Here is a 27,006-nt window from a genome sequence, read left to right on the forward strand (position 1 = left end):
CTATGGCAGCAGTGGCTAAGAAACCACCTGTTGGTAAAGCTAAGTTGCCCGTACCCGCGCCAAAAGTTGATCCGGTAAGTAAGCATGTTAACACTTAAGAAATGTTTATTATTTTTATGAAAATATCATCATGAAGTCATCGATACGCGTTTGAAATGCAAGACATAAAAAAATAAAAAATTGATAAATTGGTTATTATTGATTGATAATCTATTAAATTTGCTGACAATCACCAGCGTAAAAGAAATAAATTGGTGTTGAATTAAATTGAGACAGTAACTCGTCATATTTTTTTCAAAGGCAATCTTTTAAACATAGCAAAAACCATCTCAACTACATGGTTTTCTAACGTAAAAACCGCATTCAAATCGTTTCATTAGTCTTATCACTTTGATGTCACAGACAGACACACAGACCCACAGCACAACTGCTTAAACTTATAACATCCCTCTTTTTGTGTTGGAGGATAAAACTGATCAATTTAGATTTTAACCAATGACCTATTGTATGTTAGTTCTCCTAAGTTCCAATCGTTGATGCCAATTTCAATATTGCATCTAAACTCCCTAATAATACATATAGATCCACTGTAATCCAAGTTTTTCCGTAGAGCTTCGAGCGTTCAATAATTTGGAATGACATTATCAATGACGTCATTGGTAAATATAAAAGTGCCACCATAATTCACAGTTATAATTATTATCCAAGTGCTACTACAACACTTGCGCCACATTTATCAGGAAGTCCAGGGCTTCATTGTCGGGTCATTTGGCGAACGCACATGATGCACAGCATCTGTCATAACACAAATAATGTATCTTGTATTTAGTTACGGTATAATTTTTCAATCTCAGTTTATTTGCGGATAAATCGTTTTAAACGTATCTCGATGACTGAACTCGCTGACGCGCTTTCAATTCTCATATTATAAAGTTGTAGGCCTTTTTAATTGTGCTGTTAAATAAGAACATGACATTAACAAATAATTCAGAAACTACTCGTATTAGCAAATAATTCAGAAAATCTTTTAGGAAGTTCTAATTTGGATTTGGATGATTGCAGCTTAAAACTGTCTAAGTTATTTAATATTTTAAGTACCTAGGTACTTATTTTTTTGTAATTAAAATTTAATTTTATTAATTCTAAATTTAATGGCACATTAAACACAGACCTATATTTTTTTTTCTCTTTAAGCTGATGTTAAAATCGTACTATGAATTGTCTATAAATCCCATTTCCAGTAAATAACATTTTTGCTCCACCGTTTCTAAAGGGATTTCACTTCTCTGAATATTCTTCGTTACTACAATGTATTTTATGTTTTGTGAATTATACCTTGTCTTCTAACATTGTTCGTCAATCAAGTTAAAAGTTGAATATCTATTTGTTAATTTATTGTTGGTTTCAATTAAATGTGATTAACAATATTTTTTTGGGATAATTTCGTATATTAATGCTGCTTAATAATATAGCGAAGAAAATCTGGTGATGTGAGAAGGCCATCTATTCAAGACTTAGAAGACTTGATCAACAAACCATCTGTACCTCTGAAGCCTCATGGAGATGAAGGACCACCACAAATTCTTGATGCTCCAGAAAGCAACTCTGCTATTGAAGGTCTGATACTCATTCAAATTACAATTATAGCCCTCATCTACATCTACCTGAAATTCTGATTGGGCGAGAATTGTCCCAAACAGTCTAATGATTTGTTAATGAATCACGTTCAAATAAACAAGCAGACAAACTATTACAATTTTCTATTACTGGAGGGGTGAAAGTTTGCTTAAGTGTTATGATTGAGTTTTTTTTACAAATCTGCATCAATAGGTATATCTAAAGAAAGCTTCTGTTAAATTTTGCCTAAGGTCATAAGTTAAATGACAAAAAATATCACAAGTAATTAAAAGTGCATGCGAGTAAAAAGAAAGAAAAAGTAGAACACCAAACTGAAAAGAAATATAAAACGACAATAAGTAAAAGAGGTTTTCGTTTGTTTTAACAGACCAAACTGGATACCTTACTATACAAGTCGAAGGTAACCCAGCACCTACGTTCAAATTCTACAAAGGAGTATCTGAAATTATTGAGGGTGGTCGTTTCAAGTTCGTGACAGATGGTGAAACAGGTCTCATCACACTCTGCATGAGGAAAGTGAAACCCATCGATGAAGGAACATACAGGGTGGTTGTTAGCAATATCCATGGAGAAGACCAAGCTGAAATGTCACTTTATGTGTCGGGTGAGTTTTTTAACGCATATACTTACAACACTTTTTTAAACTTCGTTCTTTATATCGTATCGTAGATTTGACGGTGACGGTTAAGGAGGAACTAAGTGAAACAGTTAACTATTGACAAATGTTTTTTTATTACAAATAAGTGACAATAATTCAATAAACTTCTTAGATTCACTTCTTACTCAGTTTTGCTTTTTAGTAAGTATAGAAGCTGATGGAATAAAAATTTCTCGTGATGACAAAAGTTATCATTTGCTTGTAATATTTAGATGTGGAGCAGCATAAAAAAGTGTAATATTTTTGTATCCTTTACATCAACATTTGTATTAGAATGGTAAAATAGGGTAAAACCGCAGCTCCCGCTACAGTAGAGAAATCGTCAACGTTCAACGTAATTGTTTATCATCCAGACGCTAGTGGTATGGACTTCAGAGCTATGCTCAAAAAGAGGAAATACAAACAATGGGGTGAGAAGAAAGAGGATCCAGATTGGGGTGACTTGAAGGAAGTCGAAAAACCACTCCCTGCTCTAAAGAAGGTGGAAAAGGTAAGGCAATTATGACATAGTGCGAACTACTTTAAAGCGAATGATCACAGTGGTAGCAACGATCTTTATGAGATCGTTAGAAAGAAGATGGTGATATAAACCCTGATAACGTTGAAAAATAAATATTAAACTTGTACTAAATAAATTCTAAAATTAAATAGAGTTAATCCTTAAACTAAGTTCAAAGAAATATATTTTATTGATGATATCCACGGAACAGAATTCTTTCTGTTCCGTGATGATATCAATCAAGTTAAAACCATTGTAGTATCAGATAATTATCATTTTTTAAGGATTAATTCTTTATAAAATAAATAGACAGCTCCATCGGATGTATAATCTTGTATTTAGAGCATTTCACTTAGTGATCCTCTTACAGTCATCTACTTGAGATTTGCGAATGATTTGTAAATAATTCACGTAGCTTTAGGGATGATCTAGGTAGAGTTTGACAAACATAACGTCCATCCACATAAAATACATTTTCCATACAAAACCTATTAAGTACATGACATACTTATCAATATTCAAACCGTAGAACATCGTTTGCATCATTATATTTGCTTCTTAGGGTTTAGAGACTGGATATTTCGAAGACGACGACGGCCAACTTGTGGTCGTATCGGAAGGTGTCGAGATGTATAGATTTCCGACGGACAGGCGCCGACATTCATCGAATTGGTCGTGGTTCAAGGTCCTCAGTATGCCAGAAACACATCACTATTCATTCCATCTTACGTTTCTTTTACACTTACAATTTCAATTACCTTTTCGAGCATCAATACCTTATTGGTGGTGCCTATACACCTTTCTAAAAATTTCGGGTTATACTTTCACCACTTACGTTCGTCAGGTCATTTGTCACTAATTAATTACCCAGACGATTTTTTGTGCATCGGAACTTCATTTAACAGCTGTTGAAATAATTTAGAAACAACCAAAGATTTACTTATAAAATTAGGATTTTTAAATTAATGATAAGTACTAAAAGTCAACTTTACCCACCGAAAAGCTGTTTATTCTTAGGTATTATATTTGATTCCTCTAAAACTATACTTAGCTTTTTCGATTTTCAACTCTTTTGTATCGCTTTGTATCATGTTTGTATCATAAAAGGTATTGACAGCGTACGTTGTCAAAAGCTTGTGAAATTGTCAATAGTGATTTGTTACTTGTTCAGCCAACTTGATTATATTATGATAAAATAAACATAATAATTATGTTTATTATCTAAAGATTAGCCAGTAAATATTAAAAAATAACAATGGCTGGATGGTTTACAGGAAAGATACTCGAGTTATTACGTATTAGAACAATGTATACAGTAAGTTACAGACTGTACCTATACTTTTGATTATTTAATATCTAACAAATTCAGGGACGTTACTCGTTAGTGATCGAAGACTCTCCACACTTTCACTATATTCTATAAACATTGCTTATGATTAACACAGCTCTCACCATTAACTATATTATAGTTTGGGAGGCATTTGTAAATCATGTACTGTCGATTCTAGGGTATATACCAAATAAGGAGACGTATGTCTCTTCCCGAAATAATACCAGATTGGCCCGATCTGGTGGAGCCTGTCAAAACAAAGGTCTGATAAAATCAAGAAATAAAGTAAAAATTAAACTAATAGATTTTCTTTCCTATTGGAATTAGCATGAATCAAAATAGACACTAATATTCAAAATTAATTTAATGGAAATGGCAGCGATTCCGAAAGGACTGAATTCCTATTTTAAAAAGGAATGGTTTAAACTGATAAACTAGTAAACTAAAATTATCCTCTTGATTATCATTATCAATTTCGTCTGACAAACGTAATTATGGTCATTACTACTACTAAATTCTAGATCTCATATTGTAATATCAACTTTGATACTGGTAATTGGGAGCGATTTAAAAACAATGCATAAACAATTGATTTTAAAATAACAAGCACAAGGTTTTTGTATCACCACTTCACTTCTTTCTTTCCTTGAACTGTACATTTACAGGAAATGTAAGTGGAATGAATTTGATGATCATTTACTTTTCTTTGGATTGTTGTCAAATACATTTGATTTCAGGTTTCTGTGACGTCGAATCGAGGAGCTTTAATCACGTCATTATATGTTCATTTAAACCATTATTAATTTAAGTTGATGCATTCAGATTTTGGAATTTAACATTTAAGCTGTTGGGAGTTTTTGTCAAAATTTACGTATTCGATGATTTAAGTTTTAACCGTAGGCTTTAATATAAATCATAAATCACAGTATTCGGAAAAGTTTAGCCAGATATATTATGTCAAGGTGTGGGGAATCAGGTCGATACTGTGCAGCGTTTGAAACATTTTAAATTACTTTTTAAAAATAGTCGTTAAGAGATCACTAAGGATTTGTGGATATTTTATAGAAACCCAAAAATAGAAGACCGTCTCTAGCAGAACTGATTCCGGATTGGCCGGTGCTGCACTCGTTCAAAAGAAACGAGGTTTGACACCGCGTTTGTCCGTCGGTAGATGACACAATGCATCTTGAATTGTACCACTATACGCAATTTTGTCGCACAAGAATATGTTTCACGTCTACACTTCAGCATAAATCTGTCCAGCAAGATTAGAAATTATCGTCTTGCACTGATATCTAATATTAAATTGTACCAATGAATTATACGCTACAGTGAATGAGTTACAGTTATAGGTTCGGAATGCGCCGGCCGTTTAAACGTAGCATTAAATATTATCATTACACACTTATGATTAGACATCTACTTATAAATTTCATTGAAACGCATCAATATTTTAAACGGATAAAAGGCTATGAAGGGAAACAGCTGAAATTAATAATGAATCTATTTACCTGTAATATATCGATAAGTTACAAAGCAACTTTTTTTTGTTAAAAAAACAACAACGTTTGACAAATTATAACCAAATTGCCTCAAAAAATTGTATTAACAGATTACAGGTAGATTAATCATAAATTTCAGCCGTAAATTCACAACATTTCATTTCTATTTGTCAACATTCCAATGCTTATTGTGTTGTCAAAATAAAAGATGATTTATCATGATATAACACATGTGAATTTCATGGTTCTACAGGACAGACCATGTTAGTTATCAGTGCAAGCATCTTTACTTCTATGTTTCTAGCGACGTTATTATGTCACAATGAACAGTGTATAAAAGCACATCTATTGTCTCGTCTGTTCTCTTCTCTGTCCCTCTCAAGCTCTTATGCACTCTGCAATATCTCTTAAAGCATCAATTTGCACCAGGTACTGCACAGTGGTTTCAGTGTTGAAGGTTGTTTCAAAGTTTCATTAAAAAATAATGAATTAGTAAATTGGACGCCGCTGCTGCAACTCGACAACTATGGCTTATGTTATTGAGTTTACTATTCATTATTTTTTAATAGTTATCTATATAAAACTGTGCATATACATATATGTCTTCAGGTTCGCCCATGTCTTCCTCTTTCTGCACACTTCTTCAAAATCAAGGATATTCCATTTCTGTACAAACGCATGGTTTTTCGAGATAATGGGTGACGACGAAAGGGTGGCTGATGAATCTAACGCCTCGGTTCTCTCATAAATTTCAAGTGTTCCATTCACTTTCATGCATTTTTATTACTGTGCCACTTCTCGTATTGAGTGATCGTTCAAAGTGTTCAAATGTGAAGTCAAGTGTTCTAAGGTTACAATTGGTCCGCACATAGCTTTTTGTCTGAAGAGCACTTTTTGTTATTGCACTGAATTATCTTCACCCGATTACAGGTATATTGATTGTTTCACAATATTTTTCAGAAACCAGAATCCTTCTTGAAACCTTTAGTAGATCAAAACGCAAAAGAAGGCAAAGATAAGAAGGTCACGTTCGAAGCCATTTTTACGAAACCGAACTCCAAACCAAAGTGGTACTTCCGTAAGGATGTAAGTTAAAATATCAAACTAATATTTTTAATATTGCTACCCTATAGTAAACTGTAATGTGCCCAATGTTTTTGCAGGAATTATTCCCAGGTTCGAAGTATAAAATGACTAACGAGCAAGATTCGTATAAACTTATCATATTCAATCCTAAAGTTGAAGATACGGGCAAAATTACTATTGAAATTGGTGGTGTTAGCTCTACCGCTTTCTTACAAGTGGAAGAACCTGATCCTACCTACACTTTTATTAAACACCTGAAGAAGGCCCTTACAGGGTATACTAAACATGAAGTCGTCCTTGAGTGTGCTATTTCTAATAGTTTGGCTATTGTGTCTTGGTGGAAAGGAGAGACTAAACTTGAGGATGGTGAAGAGTTCCAGATCTCAAAGGATTTATCTGGTATTTGTAAGTTAGTAATCAAAAAAGCCAAAATGGAGGATGCAGGCAAATATACTTGTAAGATTGAAAAACAAGCCGATAAGACTGAATGTAATGTTAAAATTATAGGCAAGTGTTTAACTTACAATTATCACGATTAAATATATATTAATAATTTAAAAAATGTTATGTAATATTATTTGAACTTAATTGCAGAATACCCTTACAAATTCACTAAGGTACTTAAATCACAGCAAGCTATTGAAAAAGACACCATTACTCTAATCTGCGAACTAGATGACGCAGCTGGTGATGTGAAATGGTACAAAGATGATCAGCCGATAAAACCAGATAAGCGCATTGTGATAGCGAAAGAAGGACGCAAACGAAAAGTGGTCATTAAAGATGCCAAGGTTACAGATGCTGGTCATTTCAAGTGTGTTAGTAACGCCGATGAGACCGCCTGCGAATTAACTGTCAAATGTAAGTCTCGTTTACTTTCCTCGTCTAAGTAGATTCATTAAATTCAAGGTGATCCTCCATCAGAAGTTCATAGCCATTTTTGCCAATTCGGATATACAATAAAACTATAGCTGCCATGAGCTGCTAGTTAATTCAACTTTTATCAACTAATTTATTTTGCAGACTCTAATCGCTTCAACAAGAAGTTGAAGGATACAGAGGCAGTGGAAAGGGATAAGGTTGTACTCGAAATTGAACTGCAGGATCAGACCGCTGAAGCGGTTTGGTCATTCAACGGGGAACCTGTTGTGCCTAATGAAAGGTAAGGAATTCTGATAGCACGTTTTTAATAATTGTTTAGAATTATTGAATGTGAGTTTTATGTCTTAGAAAGAATTGATGAAATAAAATATAAACAAATTTTTGCTTATGTTTTACTAGGTATGCTAAAAATTTGTGCAAATAATTTCATCACTAATCATAATATTATTTTACGAATAGGGTTGAAATCAAGAACCTGGGTGGTGGTAAACACCAACTGATCTTTAACAAGCTAGAAATGGAAGACGAAGGTGAAATCCTCTGTCAATCTGGCGAATTAACTTCTTCTTGTAAGCTAACAGTGAAAAAGGGCGAGTCCAAGCCTCAAATCGAATGTCCCGATGAGTTTAATGGTCCAGCTGGACATCCATTTGTCATCGAAGTGCCTTATAAAAGTAAGTAGATAGTAGCTGACTAGCTACCATAAACCTAGCTTACAAGATTGACTTATTAATATGCATTTCAAAAAGGATTTTTATTTTGCCTTAAATTTGAAATATTTAAAGTCTAAGCAAATACAAACCAATTATATAAATAATTTTATGAACTTATCGCAATTTCAGTTTTCGGCACGCGACAAACACCGATTGAGGCCAAGTTAATTAAAGATGGTAAGATTCTGCCTAATAAAGAAATTGAGGCAGTAGTTGAGCAAGAGAAAATTCTATTCAAGATCAAGAAACCTACAAGAGAAGCTTCTGGCAAATACCAGATTAAACTTTCAAACGCCCAGGGAGAAGACTCTAAAGATGTTACCATCATTATGCAGAGTGTACCTTCAGTACCTCAGGATGTTGAAGTTACAGAAGTATTCCAGACATCTTGTGTAGTTGCATGGAAAACTCCTCAAGATAATGGTGGTTCACCAATCATCAAATACGTTATTGAAAGACAGGTAAATATATACTCGATAGTAAAAAAAAAAAATATTAGCAAAACTCAAGAAATGTAATAAGTGCAGTTCTAATGATCCTGTTTCAATTTATTAGGATCTCTCACTCAAAGCTGCTTGGGATAATGTAGCTGAGGTAGCACACGGTGAACCTACAAAATATAAGGTAGAAGATCTCATCCCCAAGAAGACTTATAAATTTAGGATTCGTGCAGTTAACAAGATTGGCTCCAGTGAGCCTGGTCTCTTTTCTAAACCTGTTTTAGCAAAGGATCCATGGGGTAAGTTTACTTTAAAAAAGAGTATAAAACAATCTAAAATGCAAAAGTTCTAGTAAGACCGGACTTTCCTTATGATAGATGATACATTTAGGATTTTATAAAAATAATCTGCGAAGAACAAAGTTTTATAATAAAGTAAATTCTTTTAGATGAGCCATCGAAGCCAAAGAGTGTAGAGCTTACAGACTGGGACAAGGATCATGCAGACCTCAAATGGCAAAAGCCAGACAACGATGGTGGTGCACCAATTACTGGTTATGTCATTGAATATAAGGTACAATTTTACAACGTTACAATGTAAGAAAACTACTATGAAAAGTTACGACCATAATAACTATGGAATTTTTGCAGGAGAAATTCGGAAAAGATTGGGTAAAAGGTGTTGAAGTGCCCGGAGATGCTCTATCTGCAACCCAGGATGGACTTAAAGAGGGAGGCACATACGAATTCAGGGTCCGCGCGATTAACAAAGCCGGTCCTGGTGAACCTAGTGATGCAACCAAACCTATTATTGCTAAGTGCAGATTCGGTAAGAATATAAAAGTAGCAACTGATTCTAAATTAGTAAAACGTATAATTTTTGCGAAAAATAGTACTCCATTTTTGCTTTAACTACTCTTTATAATAGTTTCTTTATTACTGAAGATCGTAATTCTTTCATGATCTCAATATCTTATAGAAAAATTCATGCATTTACGTTGGAGCTAATTTGCGAGTGTTTCAAATTATATATAATATAACCATATACTTACTAGTTATTGATCATTACAATCGAAAATACTAAAATGGTCATAATAAGTGTCTAATATGGAAGTACTCAGTTATTAATGATTTTTCCAGTTAAACCTTACATCGTGGGTGAAGGGTTACAAAGTATGATCATCAAGAAGGGTCAGGTAATCAGCTTCGATATAAAGTATGGCGGAGAACCTGAACCCGAAGTTAAATGGATGCAAGGAGAAGAGGTAATTACACTTCTTAATACATATTTACTTAAATTACTACACAAATATAATGATACTACAGAGCTCACTGATGACAATATGAACTAACTTGTCAAAAAGTAGATCGAAGATGTTTAATTAATTGAAGATACATCTGTTTAAAATGCTAACGGTTCAAAAAGGGATGATCTAAGTATAATATAATTAATGCTTTTTATTTTTGTCCCAATAAAAAGAAACGTGGAAAGGCGTACACGGAAAAGGTCAGGATGGGTGAAATTAAATGTCATAATGTTCTAAAATTTGTTACTCATACATTCTACTCTGTTCTACACTTCTATTATGTGGCTAACACTATTACACTATACATGTTGTAATTTCGCCTTATCATGTTTTACAGAATAAGTTAGTATGGTTCTTTATCTCCTAGTTTCAAGGACATTGATTCCGTTTTTAAGTACAGTAAAATCGATCAAAAAATTTACATGTCAACAAACTACTTATGGAATCGAAAGTGCTGAAGTTTCTGTAAAACATGATCGCACTAAAGTCGCAATAGACGCGATATACATTGTTGATGACAATGTTCTTACAGATCTTTTCGCGATAGTTGAAACTGCACACTTTCAACTTTCGTGAAAATAATTACTGTAAAGCTTTTGATGTATTTGATGATGTAAATTATTTCTTCGGATGCATTAAGGCGAGAAACTTATCATTGTATTACAGAATACTCTACATATTCATGTACATTATTCACATAATTATTCGCATTTTATATTATGTTGCCTTGTTCAAATGCATCTTAATTATAATTTAATTATGTAAGTATATTATGTTTCCACTTTCTCACATTACGTTAATCACTTTTACAAAAAAGCAGGACACTCAAACGGTCAAAAATATACGAAGTACCGTCGATTTTGTGTTAACTCTATTCTCAATTCTGAACTTTAAAGTTACAAACTTTCAACACGTTATTTTACTGTCTAACATGATTCAATGTCTGCACTATATCACTAAACACTTGATGTTGTGTTACTTTGTTTATTGGTCGAAATACCTTATTAAAATAAGTTACCTTATCTTGATCATTTTTGATTTTAATAACTGTATCAACTAAACCTACAACATCGATATTAACTAATTCTTTAAAAGTTGATATCGATGCTTGATGCATTACATTACGTAAGATACCGTCATAATGATTTTTGTTTGCTGGATTTATGAGACTCAGGAATTTAAACCAGTAATACAAGAGTGATTTTGTCAATCGGAAAAATGCACTATTATTATCGATAGCATCTATAGTATAAAAATTGGTTTTTAGTATTGACCAGTGAGGCTCTTATTGTTAGAATGTTTGACCTTACCATTTAAAACTCTATTAAAGGTATTTCGATCATTACACTAAGACTTATCAAAATCTCGTATCATTTTCTGTCTAACGTATTTGGGTTTATATAGGAAGTCCATGATGATGGGGACCGCATCACTATCGACAAGTATGAAAAGAACACCGTCCTGACCGTCCGGAGGACCACCAGGCCCGACAGTGGGAAATACAAGCTGGTCCTCACAAACTCATCCGGTACTTGCGAAAGTATTGCCGATGTAGTTGTTTTAGGTAAGATTTTTGGACAGATTTTTTTCGACTTCTTCGAAAAGAAATAGATAATCACGTTTTTAATAACAATACAGCGCATTTCAACGACTATTCTAGCCTAAAAATTGTATTATATGCTTCATGATTTTACAGTTCTTGCATTTCACGAGGACGAGTGGCTCATGCTTGTGTTTAAGTTGTACATCGGTATAAGTAAGGTACAGTAAATGTGTGCGTTTGCGAGCGCTTGCTCGCGACTGATTGGTCCGACATGCACGCACACTTACGGAATGCCCATGTAAACGACGTAACCACAAGTAAAGTTCACTCGCCTTCGTGAATTGCAAGAACTGTAATTGTTTACCTAGTTCTAAATACGAATTTTTGAATCAAAATTCCCCAGATATACAATAATTGGTATCTCGTATAAAGTTCTTTGGATTGGATGACAGGGGCGGGGATGTTTGCGAATGGGTATAAGTATTATGGTTGACGCGTTGTAGATACTACACTACCAACAGTTTGTGAAACAAAATGTGGATTGAAGAACTAATGCGCAAAGGATTAGACATCCCCGCAGTCGCTCTTCACATTTACCGCCAAATAGATTAAGCCTTAGCCAACCACGTTCGTCAATTGTGAATTGGCAGACTTCATATACACCTTTGAGATCGTTATGGAGAATTCTTTGACATGCAGGTTTCCTCACGATGATTTTCCATAGCCAAAAAAGCAATAATGATATTTCATTTCTTAAAATGCAGAAAACTCCGATAAGTAAGATGGTTGACGTCTTAACCACTGGCTTATTATCGCATTCGGGAATAGTATTAACGATTTTTGTTAGAATATCATGACAAATACTTTTACTTAAGGTACTTTTTGTATTTCTCAGATAAACCTAACCGTCCAAACGGTCCGATCGAGGTCGTGGATGTCCGCGCCGAGAAGGCAACAATCAAGTGGAAGAAACCCGACGAGTTCCAGGGTTCTGACATCACTGGTTACACACTCGAAAAAATGGACCTGGTTAGTTATTAAATTAAAATACTTTAAATGTTTTAAGTATTATCTACCTATTTTAAGTGTTGTTTTGGTTCTTTGTATAAAATACTTTAGATATAAAGTCCCGCAAGTTGCTAATGCGCGTTGCCGCCATTTTAGTGACGTCAGCACTAGACTGAAGTTTCGAGCCGATGGTATATTTTTACTTAAATATACGTCAAATGACGTCAAAATGACGTCATTTCAATGTTAATGAGACATGATGCCAGCGCAATAGCAATTTGCGGGATTATACAGGATATGACGTTTATTAGATTTAACACCTTATGTACCTACCTAAACACATTATGCAAATAAAGAATTGTAGATATTGTAGGTATGTTTTCCCCTCCAATTATAATATGGGTACCTTCAAGTCAAGAGTAAATAAGCATCTTCTATGGCAAGTGCGCTCCATCTTAGTCTGCATCATCACTTGCCACCAGGTCTGTTTGCAGCCAAGAGTGGAGTCGGATTTAGGTACTTACCTAACAACTATCAAAACCCCTCGGAAGTGGTAACTATTGTAGTTTATCCAACAAATTCCACGTGTGCCTCCACTCCTTAATTAGGTACTCCATTCAGTCGCGTTGCTACCTAGGGGCAAGGCGGGGCAGTGCCCCGGGGCCCTAAAGCTCAGGGGGCCCTCGAATCCTTACCAGAAAATCTGGATCGAACTAAACTTTTGAAAATTTCTCCCATTTTCAAAATAAATATTGACAGGTTGCAACCTGACTTTAATCATGGCAACTCAGTTGAGAGAAATTCGAAAGTTACTAAGGAATTACCCTAAATTATTTCTGTGAATGTATTTGTTTATTTAATATTTTTACTTGATAAAACGTAACCAGTTTAGATAGAAGTGGGGCCCTATTTTTTGATTTGCCCCAGGGCCCTTGGTTACCTAGCTACGCCACTGACTCCATTACAAATGGATTTTTCAGAAATATGAAATTCTTTTTGTTTCTAGGATACTGGCAACTGGGTGCCATGCGGTGAATGTGGAGCTGAGCCCACCGAGTTCACGGTCAAGGGCCTGACGCCAAACCACAAGTACAAGTTCAGGGTACGAGCTGTCAACAAGGAGGGAGAGTCTGAACCTTTGGAGACCGATGGAGTCATCGTCGCTAAGAATCCATACGGTATGTATTTCTACTGCCAGGACAAAGATTATTCTCCCACAGATAATTCAACCTCAAGATTAGGTACGCATATACAAGGTTTTTCATGAAAATAAAATCGTAAAATGTTGGCGGGGGACAGGGGAAAATGCTTTGTTGTGATTGGTGGACTCAAAAGTCACGTAGACAATGTGTGGAATGAGGGTACCGAACGGGTGTGAGCCGACTTTTATTCTAAGCAACGTCCTAAGCTTGGTGATTGGGGGTGTCCGGCTCTGAGGCGTCTATAGGTGATGGTCTGTGGTTTCTCCCGATCCGACCGAATTTAAACTATAGCGGCCAGAGACTAGTCAACTTCGCAGGATATACTATAGTGCGCACTATGAGTGCGCAAGTGTTTGTGTGGACATAGGTCATAGGTGGTTTCTCTATACCTCATTGTCCAATGGGACAGCAATCTGTCACGACAGGAGAGAGAGCGCAGGACCAATGATCTGCAGTCGCAAGCAGCCACTATTGTGACTAGAGTCTAGACCAAATAAACAAAAATATAAAGCTTGATCGTCAAGCAGGTATTTGTGTGGGAAACAAGCTTAAAATTAAAAAAAAAACTTGGCAGTTTTATGAAGGTTATATTATATAGTCCCGCAAATTGATAATGCGCGTGGCCGCAATATTAGTGACGTCAGCACTAGACTGAAGTTTCGAGCTGATGGTATATTTTTATTTCGGCTGACGTCAAAATGACGTCATTTCGATATTAATGAGACATGGTTCCAGCGCAATAGCAATTTGCGGGACTTATACCTACCTAGTTATTTACACATTTACACGAAACGGCGCAAGCAGGAAATGAAGCACATCTTGCAAAAACAAAACGTGGTGAATGATATTGACATTGACATTTAATGTCAATTTTATAATATGTCAGTGTCATTTTCGTGTGGCTTTGTTTACAAACAAAAACAACCTATAGGTACGGCATATAAATTAGAATATCTAGAAAATGTTGCATAAAATGCATATAAATAATAAACGGTAAGCAAGGTTCAAGGTGAACTTTAACGATTTTAATGGAAAGAGATGTTTTATGACTTTATTTTTCGCACATCGTCACTGCTTAGGCCAAAAATACAACTTTATAAAGATCTAGCTTTTGCCCACGGCTTCGTCCACAGTACATATGTAATTTATAGTCTATGTTTCCTCTGAATAAAGTAGCTTTCTAATTTTAAAAGAATTGTTAAAATCCGTTCAGTAGTTTCAGAGTTTATCGATCCCAAGCAAACATAATATTTCCTCTTTAAAGCAACAGCTAATATCTAAGTAAGGCACTAAATAAATAAATAAATAAATAAGCCTTTATTGAGACATGTTTTATTTTTAAAATAATATGTTAGTCGCTAATAATAGGTACAAGATTACAAATTAAACTGCAATATTTTACATACCTAACTATTATTTCTAAAGTAACTTATTTCTAACACTTAATAATACGTATATTATACTAGATGATGCCCGCGACTTCGTCCCCGTGGATTTAGGTTTTTAAAAATACTGTGAGAACACTTTGATTTTTCGGGATAAAAAGTAGCCTATGTCCTTCCCCGGGATGCAAGCTATCGCTGTACCAAATTTCGTCAAAATCGGTTGAACGGATGGGCCGTGAAAGTCGAGCAGATAGACAGATAGACAGACACACTTTTGCATTTATAATATTAGTATGGAACTATGGATTACTAATCTTATTTATTTGTGAAGGTACTAATGGATGGATATTATAATACAAGTTTTTCAGAGGAAAAGTGAGCTCAATATTTACTTATTTCTTTATTTCCAGACCCACCAAAAGCTCCAGGCAAGCCCAACATCATAGATTACGACAATATGTCGGTCACACTGCAGTGGGAGCCACCCACTGACAACGGTGGACGTCCAGTGCTGGGCTATGTAATTGAGATGAAGGACAAGTTCACTGCTGACTGGGTTCAAGTAAGCACATAGATTAAACTTTAGTTGTATTTACAACTGATGACGATGAATGTCCTCTTTAAAGTACAGGACAGTCATTATCCTGGGACAGACTTAGGACATAATTCTCTGGTCAAGCACAGATTATCAAACTTCACACACATTGATGATATTATGAAGAACTCTCAGGCATGCACATTTTCTCATGAAGTTTTCCTTCACCATTGAAGCAAGTGATATTTATTTGCTTAAAAGGTAAAACGTATATAAGTATTTTAGAAAAACTAGAGGTGCTTGCCCAGGATCAGAACTCGGCCCCTCAGAGGAGGTTAACAGAGTGAACTAGAATGAATGAATTCTCGGTTTGATCCTTAATCAACATCTGTCATATATTAGGTAGTTGAGCAGATAGGGGTGACATATAATCAAAGATTTAAAAAATTTATTATACTATTAAAACTCGTTGTCTTGCTGCCACGACACTAGACAGGCGACAGCCCGTGTCAGATAGGTACCTAGTTGTTTTATAGCTTACATTTGACCCCTGCCCATGTAGGTAAAGCATCAAGTTTTGTTACAAGTTTCACTGCTTTGAATACTACTACAGTTCTTGCAATTCACGAAGGCTAGTGAACTTTACTTGTGGTAACGTCGTTTACATGGTCATTGCGTAAGTGTGCGTGCATGTCGGACCAATCAGTCGCGAGCAAGCACTGTCAAACGCACACATTTAGTGTACCTTACGTATACCGATACGACTTAAACACAAACATGAGTCAGTGGCCTTCGTGAAATGCAAGAACTATACCTACTAGTAAAAACAAACTGTACTATGTATATTGTTTTCAAAACAGATGCTCAAGACGGAAGACATAAAGACTGAAGCCAAAGTGGAAGGTTTGAAAGAGAAAATGATCTACCAGTTCCGTGTGAAAGCCTACAACAAAGCTGGTGTTGGTGATGCCTCAGAACCCACGGAAAACCATCTTTGCAAGCACAGGAACTGTAAGTTTGAACCTAGTTTTAACTTTTAAGAATGTAACTTTAAGGTATCTGCGTTATTATTTTCATGTTTATGTGTTACTATAGTTGATGCCCGCGACTTCGTCCGCGTGGAATCAGGTTTTTAAAGATCCCGTGGGAACTCTTTTGTTTTTCCAAGATAAAAAGTAGCCTCTCCAGGTCCTTATCTATACCCCTGCAAAAAATCGCGTCAATCGGTTGCACCGTTGCGACGTGATTGAAGGAAAAACCAACAAACCAACGAACCAACAAACCAATAAACTTGCCAGGGTTAAACCACTCGAAAGCGCTGGTTAAATCCTTCAGCAAGAAGGTAGCATCTGAGGTGCTGTCGCTTAACAAAAGTAACATGTGCATCCTGGTGCGAGCTTTAACGGGTCACTGTGGCCTGAAAAGGCACATGTATAACCTTAAGCTCCAGGGCTCGGACATCTGCAGGCTGTGCCACGAGTCTCCCGAGACTCCGATGCACATTATCTGCTTCTGCCCCGCTCTGATGCACAAACGTAGCGTCCACCTAGGGAGACACATCATTTATCCGGAGGATGTTACTTCAATTCCAGTCAAGAAGGTGCTGCTGTATCTGGCGGCCACAGGATTTGATAAGGAAGTGTGAAGTGGAGGCAAACACAATAGATCGGAGACGGTCGCAGTGATTCAGGGATAGTAAGGACCTGTATAGCCCCAAAGAAGAAAGAAGAAGAAGAACCAATAAACCAACAAACAAACACACTTTCGCATTTATAATAAGGGTACTGATTCCATGGTAAAGTAAAAAAATATTCTTTATTGTACACCAAAACCAAAACCATAGAAATATAACAAAGATATAAAGTAGGCACGCGGCCCAGGTAGGAGCGGGTGCGTCCTACGGGCGGCCAGCGTGTAGACCAAAGTCTTAATATTTACAAGAAATTGTAAGGAAGACGCGTGGACGTGCCCTAATCGAGCCACCCACCTGGGCCGCCGACTTAAGTGTTACAATCAATAAATTTCCCTTTTTGTGCCCAACAGTGAAACCGCGCATCGAACGCAGCACCTTCAAGTCGATCATCATCAAGGCCGGCCGCACGCACAAGTGGTCCGTCGACGTCACGGGTGAACCTGCACCGGAGACCACATGGTAAGAAAACTTTTCTACGTGACATTGGCGAAGTGCATTGTGCTCGGTGTGGCACTACTGAAAGCCATAAAGCAAAATAAAAAGAAGAAGAAGAAGAAAACTTTACTTTTTCACACATTTTAAAGTTCCGTATCTCTAGAGTAAAAATGAACCCTCATAGGATCACTTCGTTGTCTGTTTGTCAAGACCCATCCAGAGAAACAAAACCTATAGGGTACTTTCCGTTGACTGACTTGATCATGAAATTTTACAGATAAAGGAAAAAAATCGAAAACTGTGAAATTGTGACTATAAAGTGTTGTTTAGTAGACGGCTGCCTTTGTGCATTCACGTTAGAGGACGTCTATCGTAGCCCTCTCTTGGTGTGTCCATCTCATAGGCGATTTATTATGTTTCCTCTACTCTTAGATGAACTACTACACGTTCATTGGAGATACCGTTGCATCTAGATACGCGGCCAAAGAAACTGAGAATGTGAGTCCATATCACTGGGGTACAGACACTGCTTGATGCTAAGTTCTCCAAGAATGGACTTGGTTCGAAATTCATTCCAACTCACTCTCATTATTCTTCTCTACCACCACACTTCGAGTTCTTATAAAATTCTTTGACCATTTTCCTCCAGGTCATGGCGTGAGAACATAAAACTAGTGAACACAGAACGCATCAAGATCGAGAACGTGGAGTACCACACGGACTTCACTATTGTGAACGCGGTGCGCCGCGATACCGGCAAATACACGCTCCGCGCTGAGAACTGTAACGGCTTTGACGAGGAGACTGTCGAGCTGACCGTGCTGAGCAAGCCCAGTGCACCTAAAGGTAAGATCACAAACCACGTAAAATAACTGGTCGGATGTGTTCAGAATTCGCATAAGAAAACTTTGTGTTTTAAACCAGAAACAAGAATGATTGAAAACAAAAATGATTTTGTGGTTGAATTTTCTCTCTCAATTTAGTCTTTTTTTTCAAGTATACGCTAGAGCAATTTTTATTATGTACCTACTAACTGCCCTGGCGAACTTCGTTCCGCCTAACAGTAGATTCAAATTTTGTAAATTTTTCTCTCCGTAAGAACCATCCTCGTACTTCAAGGAATATTATTTTACGGGAGCGATGTGCAGGCTCGACCTACCAAAGGGGAGATCTCCCACCGAGCGGTTGGTTGTGCTCGGTAGCGCCAGCTGGGCCGACGGTTGTCTCTTGAAACTTCTATATATAGTCCAGATTGCAGAACACTCTGTTAGTGCGAGTACTGTCGGCGGTACATTTGTTCGGGACTACGTCATCGATTGAACAGCGCCATCTAGTTTCTATTGTGGTAACCGCCACATTATAAAAAAAAGAATTAGCAAAATCGGTTCAGCTGTTCTCGAGATTTGCGATGAGCAACACATTTAGTGATTCATTTTTATAGTATAGAAGATTTATGAATCTCATACAATAAGAAGAAAAAATACTGACAGACTCATTAACATACCCATGCCAAACCCTTAGACCTCGAATGTAGAAATTTTGCACAGTAGTACCTTTTATAATGTAGAAAGGAATAAAGCAGGATTTTTCAAAATTCCCACGGGAATGAAGCTGCAGGCGGCTGAGGAATCGATCCATTTTATTACATGTAAAAGACACCGGATTTGCATCTTGTAAAGTAATTCTACAAACATTTTCCTATGCATAACTGATAACATTTCGTCGCCAGGTCCGCTGGAAGTGACAGACATCCACGCTGAAGGCTGCAAGGTGAGATGGGAGAAGCCGGAAGATGACGGCGGATCTCCTGTCAAGGAGTACGAACTTGAGAAGATGGACCTTGCTACTGGCAAATGGGTCCGTGTTGGCAGGTTAGTAAAGCATAATCATTGGCTGCATTTGAGATTTTATTTTAGTTTGAAAATGTATTTTTTTAAAATTAAATTTATATAGGGGTTTGGTCACAAAGTGAACATCCCTGTAGGATCTAAACCGTATACAGAAATATCTAACTCTCTACCTGACTTAGCCCTATTGATAGTATAGTGCAGTATAGTACTTGCACAACCCCATCTCTTATTATTATCTTCCAAATCATGGTATCCTAAATAGCTTGGAGATGCAGCTGTGAGTAGATACACGCCCAAAAATGATTATTTCCAGAACACTCAATGAATTCTATTTTCTAAAATCTTAGATTTTTCTAACCAGGATTCGGAACCTGGAAAAAATACCTTCAAAGTTTTGAAAACTTCAAAAGCAAATATAGTCAACCTAGAAAGCACTTCTTATTATAAGTCCCGCAAATTGCTAATGCGCGTGATCGTCATTTTAGTGACATCAGCACTAGACTGAAGTTTCGAGCTGATGGTATATTTTTACTTAAATATACGCCAAACGGACGTCATTTCGATGTTAATGAGACATAGTTCCAGCGCAACAGCAATTTGCGGGACTTATACTTATGAAAATATGTTGTCTTGTTCACTTTAGAGTCGCAGGTGACAAGAAACCGCTAGAAATCGAAGTGACCGGCCTGGAACCAGGTCACCAATACAAGTTCAGGGTAACAGCCGTCAACGATGAGGGAGATTCAGAGCCTTTGGAGACCGAGAAGGCTATATTGGCTAAGAATCCCTTCGGTAAGTAAAAATTCTAAAATCTCATCATCATCATCATAATCAACCGATAGACGTCCATTGCTCTGCACATAGGTCTCTTGTAGGGACTTCCACACGCCACGGTCTTGCGCCGCCTGAATCCAGCGGCTCCCTGCGACTCGTCTGATGTTGTCCGTCCACCTAGTGGGGGGTCGTCCGGTGCGTGTCGCCATTCCAGCACCTTAAGACCCCAACGTCTATCGGTTTTACGAACTATGTGCCCTGCCCATTGCCACTTCAGCTTCGCAACTCGTTGAGCTATGTCGGTTACTCTAGTTCTCCTACGGTTGATTACATCCATACTAATATTATAAATACAAAGTCTGTCTGTCTGTCTGTCTGTCTGTCTGTCCGTCTGTCTGTCTGTCTGCTAGCCTTTCACGGCCCATCCGTTCAACCGATTTTGACGAAATTTGGTACAGCGCTAGCTTGCATGCCGGGGAAGGACATAGGCTACTTTTTAACCCGGAAAATCAAAGAGTTCCTACGGGATTTTTAAAAGCCTAAATCCACGCGGTCTAAGTCGCGGGCATCATCTAGTTCTATATCTTTTTTTTGTATCTCCCACAGATGTTGCTGAGAAGCCCGGAAACGTCGAGGTAGCAGACCACGATAACCAGAGTGCGGAGATCAAATGGGATCCGCCCAAGAACGATGGTGGTGCTCCCATACAGAAATACATTATTCAGAAGAGGCCTAAGGGCGGCGATTGGGAGAATGCTGCGGAAGTAAGTTTTGTGTTACCTTTGTTTAGCATCATCATCAGCATCATAATCAACCAATAGACGTCCACTGCTGGACATATGTCTCTTGTAGGGACTTCCGGACTTCCACACGTAAGAGAAATGTTGCTTTCAAATGTACAGGTTACAGAGTTGCAACAGTGAAAAAAACTAGAATTTAGGTTGTTCTATGATTTTTTTAATTATAGTTTTTCCGAATGATGCCTAGTTTCAAGTACTTTATTGAGAGAAGTAGCTACACAAAAAATATTTTATTTGTTGAAAAAAGAAATACTAAAATATCTATGTAATAATATAAGTTAATTCTAGATAAAAATGACGTAAACATCCCGATTGGTGAAAATTGACCATACATGTTAAAAACCTAATTTCTAAGTCTGCGACAGGATTTTAGTTCCAAATTCTAAGTGCATTAATCTAATTCAAGTCTATGGTTGTCTTGTAGGTACCTGGTACAGCGACCTCCGGCAAAGTGGGTGGTCTACCCGAGGGCAGCGAATACGAATTCCGCGTCATCGCCGTCAACAAGGCCGGTCCGTCCGAGGCCTCTGAGCCTACCAAGATGACTACTATCCGCCACAAGGCCTGTAAGTCACTTTTGATCACTTCATTGAAACCATTTCATTTGAAAGTCTATATGAATAAAAATTTTCTGTATTGCGTGTAAGTACTATCCAACACACCTAGTTTCTCCTTTCACCAAAGGTTGCCTGGTAGAGATTGCTGTGAGCAATAAGGCCGCCTTTGCATACACTTATTTTTTTAGTTTTACTTTCTTTGTCATGTTATGTAATAATTTTTTTGTGTGCAATAAAGTATTTCTATCTATCTATCTATCTATGAATAAAATAAGTGGGTAAGCAGTTCTGTCTTTATGGTCATGACTGCAGAAATGAAATTCAGAAATTAAAAAGTTTCTGCCTTCAATATTAATCTTCTTACTTACCCCGGATGGGTTCGAAACTAGTCGGGATAACGTCGACTAGACACGTGAGTACAGCCGGGATAGATATTATTTATAATCTTCTTACGGTTTTGAAACATCTATATGATTATATATTTTCTTCTTTAAGCACTATTTAAGCAATATTGAACATTATTATACGTTATTATTGATTTTATATGAAAAAGTCCATTCCAATGTGATTAAAAAAAAATTGACATAATAACACCATACAAACACCTATTCATAGTCAAAACAAGTCTACACACGCAGACGTGACTTCACTGCACGAATTTTCCGCAGAGTTCTGTGACATGTAAGTGCGTGCGCCTTTATACAATTTCCATGTGTCACAAAACTGCGGGAAAAATCGCCTAGTGAAGTGCAGAGTACCATTTAAACTGTATACAGTTTGAAAGGTCTTTTTTCTTTTTTTCGCAGTGAAACCGCGCATAGACCGTACAAACCTGAAGGCATTGGCAGTGCGTGCAACTAAATCCATCTTCTTCGACGTGAATGTTCGCGGTGAACCCGCACCTAAGGTGCAGTGGTTCCAGAAGTGGAAGAACGAAGAGAAGGAGGTGAGTTATCCAATCCATCAGCCTGGACTGCTGGACATAGGCCTTTTCAAGAGCGCGCCACCAAACACAGTCCTTCGCCTTCCTCATCCACCCGCTCCCCACCACCTTCAGGTCATCGGTCCAGCGGGCTGGAGGTTGTCCTAGACTGTGCTTATCGGTACGTGGTCTGCTCTCCAGAACGCGTCTGTCCCCATAGGCCATCGATTCTGCGACAGACATGACCTGCCCATTACCACTTCAGCAACCCTTTGAGCTATATCAATCGCTTTTGTTCTTCGACAGGTTTGCGCTTGAGTGTAATCTTAACAGATGTTAAATAATGCTGGGATCTAAAATAGAAACGTTAAAAAAAACGAAATAAAATTAGCTGCAGCCAATCAGCTCTGTAGCTTTCTGCGCAGCAGAAGCATTTTTTGGTTTTATAAATATGCATCATAATATTATGTACTACATATTTAGAGTACTACGAAAATATATAAAACTGGCTTGAAGCTATGTAAATACTTCATTTCGTAGTTGTCAAATGATAGGTCACGTCAACTGCTGGTCGTCTTTTGTAGGGACTTCCACACGCCACGATCTTGCGTCTCTTGGATCCAGCGGCTCTCTACTGCTCGTTTGATATCATCTATCAAAATCTACGGATGGATCATACTTTAAGTGACGTCTGTTCAAACATGCATACTATTAGGCATCATTGTAAATATTTTCTTTGGGCACAAAAGCTTTTTATTACACTTAATGAAAAAAAAATCAATTACATTACTGAAAATGTTTTTACCCAGGTTACGGAAAACGTAATCAACGTAGACTACAACACTAAACTGGACATCAAAGAGGCGGTCCGCTCGATGACGGGCACATACCGTATTGTGGCCACCAACGAACACGGCACAGACGAAGCTGACGTGGAAATCACTGTGCTATCCGCTCCTGGCAAACCTGGCGGTCCACTTAAAGTCGCTGATGTTACCAAAAATGGCTGCAAGCTTGCTTGGAAGAAGCCTGAAGACGATGGTGGTAAGTTGTTTTTTTACGATATTAAAGGCGTTTTATATCCGTCTATACCTCTGGCATGAGCTGTCAAGTTTGACGGTTGCCAATGAACTCGAAAAGACGAGGCTGTAGTTAAAGCCATTTCCAGCAAAGCTGGTGGTCCATTCAAGGTCACCGATATTACTAAGAATGGCTGCAGCTTGGAAGAAGGCCGAAGATGGTAATGATAAATCGTTCATCATTGATCATATTACATAGAAAAAGATTTTCACTCAGTCCTAACCCAAAGTTGAACGTGCTCGTGATTTTTCTTAGATTTTTTTTGAAAACTTTTAAGTTTATCTTGGATTCCTTGATATGGTATTACTGTTACTTAAATGCTAGCAAATGTGTTTAGCAAATGTGTTTTCATTCAATTTTTTTAATTTGCAACCAAAATCTGGCTGCCTTTTGCTTTAGGATATTTTTTCGTAAGTAGCGGGCTTTATAACCCTCAAAGTTCTCAGATCTTAAAAATACATTGCCTCAAATATTCTATGCGTTTTAAATTTTGAGACTGCAAAATTTACATTACTCATTACTATCTAAAAAACTTCATTCTGATTTAATTTTTTTTTTCAGGAAAACCGGTGTCTGGCTACGTAGTTGAGAAGCTCAACAAAGCCACAGGAAGATGGGTGCCCGTCGGCAAAACTGATGACACTGAAATGGAGATCAAGGGCTTGCAAGAGGGCGAAGAATACGAGTTTAGAGTCAAGGCTGTCAACGACGAGGGAGAATCTGAACCGTTGAAGACTGACCACTCTATTGTGGCTAAGAATCCTTATGGTGAGTTTGGATTTGATTGAAGAGTATTAGATGAACCTTTATGAAAGACAGTATAATTTGAAATGGTCTTGCAAAATCGGGTAACTTCTTCTCATCTAATTGCCTCATAGTAGTTTACAAATCAACACTACCCAGGAAAAAAATCTGGAGTAATCTAAAATCACAGAGAATTCTACTCCTAGAGTACGCATATACAAGGTTTTGCATGAAACAAAATCGTAAAATGTTGGCGGGGGACAGGGGAGAATGCTTTGTTGGTGGACTTAAAAGTCACGTAAACAAACAATGTACGGAATGAGGGTACCGAACGGGCATGGGCCGACTTTTATGCTCAGCAAGTGCCTAAGCTTGGCGAGCGGGGGTGTTCGGCTATTAAGTGTCTATAGGTGATGGTCTGTGACTAAAATCAATAATTTAAAAGTAGTGCCCTACTCCTATCCTAATGATGAATTGACCTTTGATGATGATTGAGCAATTTTATTCCACCGTGGATCTTAAGGCTGCAGTTGTAGTTTTTCATTTTCTCCTGTCGTTTATATCAAGCAATACTTATAGACCTGCCAAGATCTTAGTGCACACATTTACCCAAAATTTTCGAATCCGTTATGCCTTACATGGGTTGCATTTGGCTTAAATTTATGATTCTTCACAGATATCCCTGGCAAACCATCCATACCCACCCTCGAAGATTGGGACGTGGACCGAGTGGACCTCAAATGGGAAGCGCCCAAGAGCACTGGCGGCGCGCCCATCACGGGCTATATTATTGAGAAGAAGGATAAATATGGACACTGGCAAGAAGCACTTGTTACCACGGTAAGTCAGATTTACTAATAAAACTAGCAGTTGCCCGCAACTTCGTCCGCGTAAAATTTCTGGTTTCTCATGAGAGTTGGGCAACTATAGACCAATTAGCCTCATGTCAAATATTTATAAAGTTTTGCAAAAATACTCCTAAACAGACTTACAAAAACTTTAGACGAACACCAACCTCGAGAGCAGGCCGGATTTAGAAAAGGATTCTCTACCATTGACCATATTCAGGTTGTAACACAATTGATAGAGAAAGCAAATGAATATGGCATAAAGCTCTATTTGTGTTTCATAGACTATACGAAAGCTTTTGACTCGATACACCACAGTGTTATATGGTCATCATTATTGGAACAAGGTATCCATGCAAAATATACGAACCTCATCAAAAGCATTTATTCAAAATGCCGTGCAAAAATTAGGTTAGAAAAGGATGGTTCTGAGTTTCCCATAAAAAGAGGCGTGAGGCAAGGTGACCCAGCATCGCCAAAAATTTTCACGACAGTCCTCGAAGCTATTTTCAGGAACCTAGAGTGGGGAAAAAAGGGACTAAAGATTGACGGTGAATACTTAAGTCCTAGAATAATAAATACTATAGAACGCTGATGAAGTTACTTTTGTATGAAAACCGCGCGAGCCGCTTCGCACACTATCTTAAAGAATCGCGTATTCAGCACACAGCCATCGCGACTCTACTATTGGTCAAAAAATTACAAGCAAAAATCGTCTGTATCTGCTTAATGGTAGGGTTGATTTTGAAGTACCATTCAAGTATTGTATTGCCAGCTATGATAAAAATTTGCACAATAAATATTTTCAGTTCTTAATATCATGTTCCAAGCGTTGATAATTATTGTGCTTATTGTGCAAACATCTGAAAAACATGTTTCACTATATAAAGTACATGTCGGTCGAAGCAATCACTTTAAAAATAATTAATTCAATTATTGTGAAAATTTTTGTACGTCACTGGCAATACACAAGCCACTGACAAATAGTGATGTGTAACAATTGGAAGTCGATATCGATAATAATTATCAATACGTCATAATTATTGGCTATCTTAAAGGGCAGTTAAAGATGGTATGGTATTGTTTAAATTTATTTACATACATGACGATTTCTAACTGACTTTCGAAAAAAAGGTTCTCAACTCGACTTATATGTAGGTATGTTAAATATCAGTCTGTACCTACCTAAGTTACCAATCTTCTCGATTGGAAATGTCTATAATTCAGTCATTCTGTAGAATACCTAGTCAATCCATGATATACCTGTCTTGTTTTAGCAAAGTATAAAATATGCAATCTATTGTTGTCCATCATCATCATGATCAATCCATCGCCGGCTCACTGCAGAGCACGGGTCTCTTCTCAGAGTGAGAAGGGTTTGGTCGTAGTCTACCATGCTGGCCATGTGCGGATTGATAGACTTTATATAAGTATATTGATAGACTAGATACCTAGTTAATAGATCAGTCTGTCAGTCAGACCGGAGGAAGTCTTATTATATAAATAGATCTACTAGTGTTGTATTACTATGGATTCTGAGACATGCAGGTTTCTTCACGACGTTTCTCTTCACTCA

The 27,006-nt window shown here is 37.2% G+C and overlaps 1 protein-coding gene across 43 annotated transcripts in view; it reads left to right on the forward strand.

Moving 5' to 3' along the window:
• The window catches only part of bt (projectin protein bent), a 161,294-nt gene that overhangs the window by 62,102 nt on the left and 72,186 nt on the right, over positions 1–27,006 (forward strand). For 29 of the 43 annotated variants that reach the window (XM_069506366.1, XM_069506364.1, XM_069506369.1 and 26 more), the window contains 30 exons: positions 1,473–1,617; positions 2,006–2,242; positions 2,650–2,786; positions 5,191–5,268; positions 6,588–6,713; positions 6,791–7,220; positions 7,308–7,574; positions 7,737–7,875; positions 8,055–8,269; positions 8,438–8,769; positions 8,864–9,047; positions 9,197–9,321; positions 9,399–9,576; positions 9,888–10,012; positions 10,228–10,254; positions 11,459–11,618; positions 12,493–12,626; positions 13,612–13,783; positions 15,603–15,754; positions 16,588–16,738; positions 17,771–17,879; positions 18,505–18,701; positions 19,585–19,726; positions 20,349–20,497; positions 21,086–21,243; positions 21,704–21,845; positions 22,643–22,782; positions 23,568–23,802; positions 24,400–24,606; positions 25,259–25,422. In XM_069506366.1, coding sequence (XP_069362467.1) covers positions 1,473–1,617; positions 2,006–2,242; positions 2,650–2,786; positions 5,191–5,268; positions 6,588–6,713; positions 6,791–7,220; positions 7,308–7,574; positions 7,737–7,875; positions 8,055–8,269; positions 8,438–8,769; positions 8,864–9,047; positions 9,197–9,321; positions 9,399–9,576; positions 9,888–10,012; positions 10,228–10,254; positions 11,459–11,618; positions 12,493–12,626; positions 13,612–13,783; positions 15,603–15,754; positions 16,588–16,738; positions 17,771–17,879; positions 18,505–18,701; positions 19,585–19,726; positions 20,349–20,497; positions 21,086–21,243; positions 21,704–21,845; positions 22,643–22,782; positions 23,568–23,802; positions 24,400–24,606; positions 25,259–25,422 — 5,157 coding nt within the window. The remainder of the gene's footprint in view (positions 1–1,472; positions 1,618–2,005; positions 2,243–2,649; positions 2,787–5,190; positions 5,269–6,587; positions 6,714–6,790; positions 7,221–7,307; positions 7,575–7,736; positions 7,876–8,054; positions 8,270–8,437; positions 8,770–8,863; positions 9,048–9,196; positions 9,322–9,398; positions 9,577–9,887; positions 10,013–10,227; positions 10,255–11,458; positions 11,619–12,492; positions 12,627–13,611; positions 13,784–15,602; positions 15,755–16,587; positions 16,739–17,770; positions 17,880–18,504; positions 18,702–19,584; positions 19,727–20,348; positions 20,498–21,085; positions 21,244–21,703; positions 21,846–22,642; positions 22,783–23,567; positions 23,803–24,399; positions 24,607–25,258; positions 25,423–27,006) is intronic. The other 14 variants (XM_069506386.1, XM_069506391.1, XM_069506387.1 and 11 more) reach the window with 3 other exon arrangements.

This window comes from Maniola hyperantus, chromosome 23, assembly GCF_902806685.2.
Source record: "Maniola hyperantus chromosome 23, iAphHyp1.2, whole genome shotgun sequence".
NCBI lineage: Eukaryota > Metazoa > Arthropoda > Insecta > Lepidoptera > Nymphalidae > Maniola > Maniola hyperantus.